The 9,994-nt window shown below is 30.7% G+C and overlaps 1 protein-coding gene across 1 annotated transcript; it reads right to left on the bottom strand.

The window, feature by feature from the left end:
* Nucleotides 1-7,009: 7,009 nt before the first annotated feature.
* On the bottom strand, nucleotides 7,010-9,688 carry LOC149551442 (uncharacterized). Its single transcript, XM_089789689.1, has 2 exons — nucleotides 9,259-9,688; nucleotides 7,010-8,608 (listed from the first exon to the last, which is right to left on the bottom strand). Exon 1 carries the CDS (start codon nucleotides 9,649-9,651, stop codon nucleotides 9,298-9,300), a length of 354 nt encoding a protein of 117 aa, XP_089645815.1. The 5' UTR covers nucleotides 9,652-9,688; the 3' UTR covers nucleotides 7,010-8,608; nucleotides 9,259-9,297.
* Nucleotides 9,689-9,994: the final 306 nt, after the last annotated feature.

Here is a 9,994-nt window from a genome sequence, read left to right as displayed (position 1 = left end):
AATTCCATTTGCACTCTATATCCTATATATATATATATATGTCTAGATCTAGAGAAGATATATGTTATAAGTATCAAGAACACACTAATTGCATATGTACCCACAAGTTCATGTTTTTAGAGTGCATATATGCTCTTGCTCCATCATGCTCCCCTTTTCCATGTCCACATTCAAAGAAGTTCATTGAAACCTAACATTGCTTCTAGCATGTTGCATGGCTAACCAATTAAATGTTTTTGAAGATTTAATTTTTTTTGTATACATCTAATGAGATTAAAAATAAATATATGCATGAAATTGAAATACGTGAACAAATTGATATAAGTTTAATAAAAACATACATATGTACACTAACCTCCAAAACCATCAGACCAAATCTAGTGCTCTGAAACACTTATTCCACGATTTCTAAGTTCGTCAGTGAACATTGAAAAATAATGAGCCACGTAACTCCTATCATGAACTCTATCATCACTAATATAGAAATGAAGATCTTCAATAATAATGCATTCACTTTCCTTTGAACTTTTTATCTCATCCATCTCAAATTGTGCATATCTATAAGTTACTTGCACAAATATTGCAACTTGTTTAGAATGATAATATTGCCCTTGATAATATTTCCCTTGAAGCCCTATTTGAGGTGAGAATATATAGTTGTTCTCATAGAAATCTACAATTGAAAGAATATAACTAGGTGGAAAATAAGTTTTTGAATCATGAAATTGTTTACCTTGCCATCATGCACCATGACAATGTTGGATATGTGGATATATCAATGAAGGAAACTTGGTCATAAACTCATCATACCACAATTCACTTTTCTTCAATATAATTTTTTTGGATTGAATTCCTCAGTCTTGTCTTATTTTGGCATGTCTCATATTCATATGTCATCCATGAAACTAGTGTCAGTTCATTAATATTCTCAATTTTTAGTGGAAATTTCTATAAATCTCCACAATCTCCACATTAATTTTTGATGCATTGTACTTTGAACTCATCCAAATATTCCAATTTATCTCCAATTTATCACAAAATATAGACTTCACAAATTGTATTATACTACTAAGGAGGACTATGTCATACTACTAGGGATGACCAAATTTGGATCAAGTACTGCCATAACTTTTTTATATGATTGTAAATGTAGACCAAATTCAACATGGTTTAAACAACATCAATTATCGCGTATCATATTTATGCATATAAAAGAAGGACATAGGATCTCAAATATTCTCTAACATATTTTCACATTTGAAAATTCTTGCTTGAATGTTCGAAATAATTCACTTTTTGTTGTACCTATAAAATGTTTTGGATATTCAATTTTCACCCTTGTCTCTTGATCTTTAATTTTTATAGTATCATATTTATTGGAAGAAACATGAGAGGATGCATGGTCCAAAATACAATAACTAGTCTTTATACATCTTAAAAAAATTTGTGTTTTCGATGAAATCTGAAAATATTGACCCAATTAATCTCAATGTTTTCATCTAGCATATTTCTCCTCCTAATGTATATTTGAACAATTCTGCTAGATATATGTAGTGAATAAAAAATTGCATTTACTTGTTTTCTATGTGTCAACTTTCTACTAGATATAGTAGTCATCAACACTCTAAGTCCAGTGCTAAAATTGCCTCCTCGAGTTGTGTTGTCAATTTTGTTATAAGTAGTTTTTAAATTTTCAACTATTGTTTTATTAATATTATGCACATAGTTTTTCCTGTTATCAACACCTTACAACTTCAAAATAGTCCTCATATCTTTTCTCCTAAATAACTTGACAAATAATTGTGCGTTTCCAAATATACTTTTATTTTTCAAATATTCATCTCACATGTTTTCATAATTCTTTTTAATAGTGTTCTCATTTACCATATGTTAGATGAAATTTGACTAAAAAGTAGTTCCTCATCAAATTTCCTATGCCAGGAATAATTTTTTCTATCATTAGAACTACCAATTTTTCTCTCTTCTTCAATCTCATTCTCTTCATGAATTGTGTTCTCTTCATGAGTCTCATCTTCCTCATGAACTTCAATAGGTTGGTTTTTATCATGCTTAGTATGAACTTTCATTTTGTCATCTCTTATTCTATCCTATTTCCTTGATCTAGCCTTTTTATTACACATTGAATACTTTGATCTACAAAATAATATTTTAATTTAGATTCCACTAGAAATATAATTGAATGCTTCAATATAGAGTATAAAAATAACTAGGTGAAAAAAAATACCATATTGACGATCCTTTGCAGTTGTCATTAAACTCCACAAAACAATTGATAAATACAACTTTAAGAAATATTTACTTCTAAAAATGCTCCTTTATATTTCACTATTTAATATATTTATTATAAAGTGGAAAAGAATAATATTTTATATGAAACCACCACTGTGACCACTAGCGGTTGGGTTGGGCTGATAGGGGTTATGGCCAAAACTATTCCGATCAAACCAGTTATGGCCAAAAGGGTTTCAGCCATAACTATCTATGTGGTCTCCTAAGTGGTAGCCACAAAAGAAAAAAATGCAATTTCTCCAAAATTTTCACTTTCAAGGCTTGTTTCTCCATATAAAGTAAAGTTTGTTCAAAAACTTAAAATAAAATTTTGTGGATATTAGAGTTAGGATTATGGTCATATAAATTTTATAGTATTTTGAATAGTTATAATTTTAAAATATCACAATTAGGTATTTTAATATTCAAAAAGATATTAGTTTAAAAAAAGGAAAAAAATATTAAATCATGTTTTTGAAAATAACATCTTTACCTTTAGATGAGAGAGTCATCTTAGAGAAAATGTAATTTTAAAAAAAAATGTAGATTTGATAGAAAATGCTTTGCGGGAAAAAAAAAACTGTCAATTTCTGATAAGTTCAACTTTGACCACTTATAATTTGAAAAATATAAATCCAAAATCAATTTTTATTCTTTTTTCCAAAAGGTATATATATTAACTATAAAATATTACAAAATCAAACTGAAATATGATCATTTGCATATATTTGTTTAGCGGGAATGAAACTCTATATTTTCAGTTTAAAAAAAGAAAAAAGAAAAAAGACTTTAAAAATAAAAAACATGATAAAATTTTCAATCAATTTAAGAAACAATAATTACATGCATAAACTATATCCAATTTTACACATTTCATTACCTTACATCATCTTGAAATTCTAAACACAAATGCCCCTTTTCTATCCTTAAAATTGAATTGCTCAAGTTTTGATATCCTTTTGCTTTATAAAAGGTGACATAGGTTTGTGCTTTTACCCCTTCACTTTTTACCTCTTTATCTATCTCTTTTTGTAAATATATCTATTTCAATCCTTCCTTTTTTCTATCGCTCCCAAAAAAATCTTTACTTATATTTTTACCTATTTATAACTCCTTCCTCTACCTTTTTCTTTGCCTAAAGATCTAGAATTGTCTATATACATTTGTCTCTATCTCCCTTGTTAATTTCTCAGTTCCCTTCATTATTATTCTCTCTATTACTCTCTCTCACTCCATCCTTCCCTTCATACTCTCATTCCAAAATCTCTCTTCCAAACCATTTACATCTCTTTATATATGCCCTCTCCACCTACCTTATTCTCTCATGTACTCTCCATTCCTTTATCTTTTCTTCCATCCTCTCAACCCCATCTCTCTCTTCCAAACCCTTTACATTTCTTTACATATATCCTCTCTCTCACCCTCTCTACCCACCTTTGTCCCTCTTGAGCTATCTATACCTAACTCTCATAGACTTTATCATTTCTCATGTTACACTTTCTTAGATATACACTTTGATTATATTTTCATCTAAATTTTATATTTTAAATTATCCACAAGAAAAATTATTGACTAATTCTATCTAGTTACATCTTTTTTTATTGTCCAGAGAGAGAAAGAGAGATATCATTCCCCTTTGTTTATCTATGTCTCTATCCATCTCTATCCCTCTCTCTTATGCACAAATATCTTGTTTATCTCTCTTTATCTCTTTCATCTATGCACAAAGATCTTGTTTCTATCTCCCTATCTCTACCTTCCAAATTTATCTATATCTCACCCTATCTCATTCTCTTATATTATTTCCTCTTTTCATGTTTCTCTACATCTCATCTATCTATTTTCTCTCTCAAAAAAGACACAATAGAGAGAGAAGACTTTTGGAGAGAGTGAGAGGGGGGGGGGGGGGGGGGAGGGAGGTGTGTGTGTGTGTATTTATTTATACACACACACACACACACACACACATATATATATATATGTATATATATATATATATGTATATATATAGATATATACATACACACACACACACACACACATATATACATATGTATATAATTATGTGTGTGTGTATGTATATGTATGTATGTATATATATGTATACATATATATATATAGAAAGAGAGAGAGAGATAGATATATATACACACACACACACATATATATATATGCACATATGTATATATGTGTGTGTGTGTATGTATGTATATGTATATGTATATGTATATATATGTATATATATATGTATATATATATATATATATATATGTATACATACATACTATGTATGTATACATACATACTATGTATGTATACATACATACATACATACATATGTATGTATATATACATATACATACATACATATGTATGTATATGTATATACATACATACATATGTATGTATATGTATATACATACATACATATGTATGTATATGTATATACATACATACATATGTATATATATATATATACATACATACATATGTATATATATATATACACATATGTATGTATATGTATATATATACATATGTATGTATGTATATACATATACATACATATGTATGTATGTATATACATATACATACATATGTATATACATATACATATACATACATATGTATATACATATACATACATATGTATGTATATATATATACATACATATGTATGTATATATATATATATATATATATATATAGACACATAGACACACATGTGCGCATGCACAGAGACAGTAAGAAAGTGTGTGGGAGATAGAGAGAGGTCATACGAAAGGAGAGAGAGTGAAGACAATGAAATCCTTCATAAAGGAAGACATGTAAGGGGTTATGAGTGAGACATATATAGGGGAGAGAGAGATGGACTTGTAAAAAAGAATGGGTAGTGAGATGGATAGAGGGGGATTCAGAGAGACATGTATTATGAGACTTTGATTGGGAGGTTAAAAAGAAGACAATAGAGAAATCTAAAGAGGTCTTTGAGTGCAAAATGTATGCTATGGCCCTAACAATAGAGACAAACAATATGATGTGAATATGTTTATAGGAGAGGTTGAGAGAGAAAGAGGGGAGAGATAGATTAATTATGTATAGATGAAAATAGATTTATACGGAGAGATATAAATACATATGGATAGGAAGAAAGAAAGACACAAGGAGATGGGGGAAGAGATAGATCTAGATAAAAAATAATTGATTAATTAGAATCGATGGAAGTGAATAAGAGATATAGACATGAAGATAGATCTATAGGGAGATAGAGATAGAGGGGCAAGGGTCAAAAAGAAAGTAGCCAGTAGATATAGATCTAAGTAATAAATAGGTATGATCAGAGGGAGGAAAAATGTGATATTTTTTTTCTAAACTTATATTCATCCCTTTCCCTTTGTTTTTCTACATCTTTATCCCTTTGTAACTCTATCTCTATATTTCCCCCAGTCATACATTTAAAGGCCTCATTTCTCTTTCCCCATCTCTTCATTTTTAAATATATCTCCTCTTACCATCCTTCCCTTTTTACATATTTTTGCACTTATCATAAATCCATTTATATATCTCTTTAAAGATGGATAGATATAGAGGATGTATCTTGAGACACATATAAAGAGGAAAAGATCAAGAAAGATTGAAAAATGTTTTCAAGATGGATCTTGAGACCATCTAGTATGATATTTCATCATATCTAGTTCATAGGAGAGAGAGAGAGAGAGACCACCTAGATGCACAAATCTCTAAAGGCAAAGAGATCTTAATGAGATGAGAAAAGGAGTGAAGTGGGTAGGAGAATAAAAGAGAGAGGGGAAGATATAGGTAGAAGCATATCTAGGGAGAGGGATGTAGATGCATTGAAAGTGATATAAAAGAAGAGGGAAAGATACATAGATGTAACTATGTCAATTAATAGAGGGGAAGAGAAGAACCATTTTCTCAAAAGGATCAAGGAAACAAGGTAAGCTTCTATAATGATTTATGAAATATTTTTCAATCACATTATTACATAAAATATAAACCCTTCATTATTTATTGCCTTTTAATTATTTGATCTTTTTGAAAGAAAAAATAATTTTAAAAAATTATTGATTTTGTAAAAAAATTGCTGAGTTTTTAAAATTTAGAGTTAACTTTATATAACTTTATATAACTTTTTATCTATAATCTTATAAAACTACTTTAACAAGCGAATCACATTTTGTGGAGGTATTCGATTTTGACATAAATAGAATATTAATAAATAGTTTTCTTTTTCCATTTCCAATTGTGGCACTTTAGGATCTTTGCTCATTACTAAATATTCTAGTAACTACCTAAATCCAACTTGATAGGAATAAGTTGTGAGAACTTTCTTGTTTATATATGCTACATTACAAATTTTTGAGCTGAAATTTTAATATTAACTGAAAAGGGTCACTTGAACACCTAGATTGAAAAAAGAGAAGCATCAAAAGTAAGCATATTCTTTGTGCTCTTGTGAAATGAGAAAATATCAAAAGATTATGATTGTTTAAGAGATTTAAGATATATTTTTCTTATTGTACAATAAGAATATATAAAATATTTTGATAATTTAAGAAATTCATAAAATATTGAGAAAAATATTCAATTGAAAATTAACAGAAAATTTTAAAACCAATATTTGTTACAAGATTGAATTCAGTTTTGAAAAAAATTAAACTTAAAATTAAAGACTTATCTTTACAAACTGCTGATCTTAAAGTTAAACAAACAAAATAAATAAATTATTATATAGACAGCAATGTTAAGGAATAAAATTGGGATTCCAAAAACTGAAATATGTGGGAGATGCCCCTCAATACAGCTGGGTAAGCTGTGAGACTTCTATTCGACGTTCAGGGTTTGAGTTCTACTCAAATTTGTTGTATTCCTGGCTTCCAAAAAAACTGAAGTATGCATTATTCGCGGTCACTAATTAACTTCATTAAAGATTAAAACCCTCAAAACCCTAGCTTTCTTCAAAACCTAGCTCATATGATAGCTAGCTTGTAACGCATCAAATGCCGCAGATGATGAGTTGTGGTGGCTGTAGAAGCTTCAAAGCAAGCACAATAAAAAAGGCAACAAACAAATTCATCCCCTGGAAGAAGCATGGTAGTCTGAGAGGTTCGAGAAGAAGAATAGTCATGAGGATAAGTTCGCAAGTAACTAAGCCACACATAATTTCGTACGATCGGGGCGCCCAATATTTCCCCTTCCTCACTGCATCTGTTTCCCTTGAATTTTGACTTAGATTTTCAAAGCTGCTCAATGCAACCAGAAATGCCGCAACTAATAATAATAACAAATCATCTTAACAATATTAACAATGGCAAACAAATGTATAATATTAAACTGAGACAAGTGCAGCTGTTTTCACATAGCATTACGCAAAAAAAGGCAAAACGCAAATTCATCCGCTGGAAGAAGCATAACGGTCTGAGAAGTTCGAGAAGAAGAATAGTCATGAGGATAATTTCGTACAATCGAAGATCCCGATGTTTTCCCCTTTCTCACTGCATCTGCTTCCCTTGAATTTTGACTGAGATTTTCAGAGCTGCTCACTGCAACCACAAACGCCGCTACTAATAATAATAACAAATCATCTTAACAATTTTAAGAATGGTAGCTAAGTGTATAATCGTAAACCGAGACAAGTGCAGCTGCTTTCACATGGCAGTACTAGGATGTCTCTTACGTAAAATTTCACTATGAAAATATATTCGCCGCCTACTAATAATAGGGAAAAACTGTTCTAATTTATTTCATCCACTTTTTATTGATTCAGGCAAACTTTATCAACCAGGAGTTGGCTCTATCGGAAAAGTAGGTCAAATAGCGCAAATTATCCACCTTCATATTCTAAAATTTCTATAGAAAATCCATTTGACTTAATCCGACTTATTCAAATTTTGATCTTTGAAAAGCTTATTATCAATTTCAATAGCTACCGAAATTGTGTTCAGATAATAAATAAGTTTGTTTATAATTTTGTTTTTACTATTTAATTTTGTGTTTATTAACTTTTTTCAATTACAAAAATCTTATACAATCTTGATAGATTCACTTGCGGAATATCTTTGGGGCGAAAACTCCACTAACAATGCAGTCAATGTAATAACAGAGCTCATCTCCTTTTTAGTTGGGACTATTACAGAAATTTAACACCCTGAGACAACTTTACTTTTATTGTGCTATTGTATGGATTTTAAGGTAAAAAAGTGTGGACCTTCTGAATTCTGAAGCGAAAAAAAACGCTCAAAGACAACAAAATACGGCGACTAAACAATGTTTAGGGCACTTCATAGCAAATCATCTCCTGCACAGATAATAAACAAGAATAAAGTATAAATTATCTGTAAAATGTTTTTAAACCTTCAAATTAGATGAAACTACATGAAGTTATTATAAAACCGTGGTCAAAGCTTTCGAACCAAATGAAATTTACATAACTTACCATAAAGCTGTGCTTAAACCTTTCAAAATAGCGGTGTGTCAGTATTATAAAACTGTATGTAAAACATTCATAGTTGACGAAAAAAATGCATAAATTTATAAAACTGTGTTCAAGCCTCTCAGAATAGCGCAGTGCCAGTATTTATATAGCTCTGTTTAAAGCTTTCGAACTAACGAAAAAGGGAAAATACATAAATTTACTATAAAGCGACGAGTTCAAACCTTTTCAAACTAGATGAGGAAGGAAAAGTACATAAATCTACAATAAAACTGTGTTCAACCCTTTCAAACTAGTGCAGCGACAGTATTTATAAACTATATTTAAATCTTCGAAACTAGATGAAAAAGAAAATACATAAATTAACCATAAAGCTATGTTTGAAAACTTCAAACTAGCGCAGCGACACTAGTATTTATCAAACTGTGCTTAAATATTTCAAACTAGATGGAAAATACGCAAGCTTGCCATAAAACAGTGCTTAAACCTTTCGAAGTAGAGCAGTGACAGCTTACCTGGACACTTTAGGAACAATGCAGCGATGATGAGATGCCTTAAGAGGAGAACACCCGGGCTCGAACTCGCGACCAGAACAAATGGACAATGATTGTGCAGACGTCCACAAGGATCAACAACGAAAATAAGCCGTGCAGATTGACGAGCAGCGAAAATGACCTAGGCGAAGCGCGCAAAGGCTGGGTCAGCACAAGAAAGAACGCGTAGAAAATGACGATCAGCGACAGTAACCAGTACGGAATGAGGATCGCTAATGGCGAATTGGGGAAAATCGGCAAATATGCATTTGAAGGCTCCTTTGTAAGCGGCGCATTTGACTTTGCGCAGCTCCACACAACTGAAAACAGCAGCATCGTGATGAACAGAAAAAGAAGCTTCTTGTATTTGGCCATGGCGGACAAATCTTCACAACAAAAGCAGCAGAAAATGCAGGACAAGGCAAAAGGAGTGGGGAAGGGAATTTATAGCCAAAATTTTAAGAGAAGAGGAAAGTAAAAAAATTATTGACACAGTTAAATTGAGTGTTTTACTGGGAAAACGCGTGTCATTTACGATTAAGAATTGTCGATTTCCATGATCAGACAAACTTTTGTTGAGCGCCGCTTTAAACATGCGCATCTGTTTCCTCGTAGCTGCAGCTAATTTGGTTATTTTGTTACAATCGCCTTTTCCTTTTTTGGATTGGAAATGATGAATTTCGATTTTAATTTTTTTTAATTTTACTTGTATAAGGCA

Source organism: Cupressus sempervirens, chromosome 6 (assembly GCF_028749045.1).
Source record: "Cupressus sempervirens isolate cs-2001-9-10 chromosome 6, ASM2874904v1, whole genome shotgun sequence".
Taxonomy (NCBI): domain Eukaryota; kingdom Viridiplantae; phylum Streptophyta; class Pinopsida; order Cupressales; family Cupressaceae; genus Cupressus; species Cupressus sempervirens.
Note: the sequence above shows the minus strand (reverse complement) of the source record. Positions and strands in the feature narration are given on the sequence as shown.

Coding starts and splice junctions, on each gene's coding strand:
- LOC149551442 (XM_089789689.1), bottom strand. CDS start 9,651: ATGGCCAAATACAAGAAGCTTCTTTTTCTGTTCATCACGATGCTGCTG.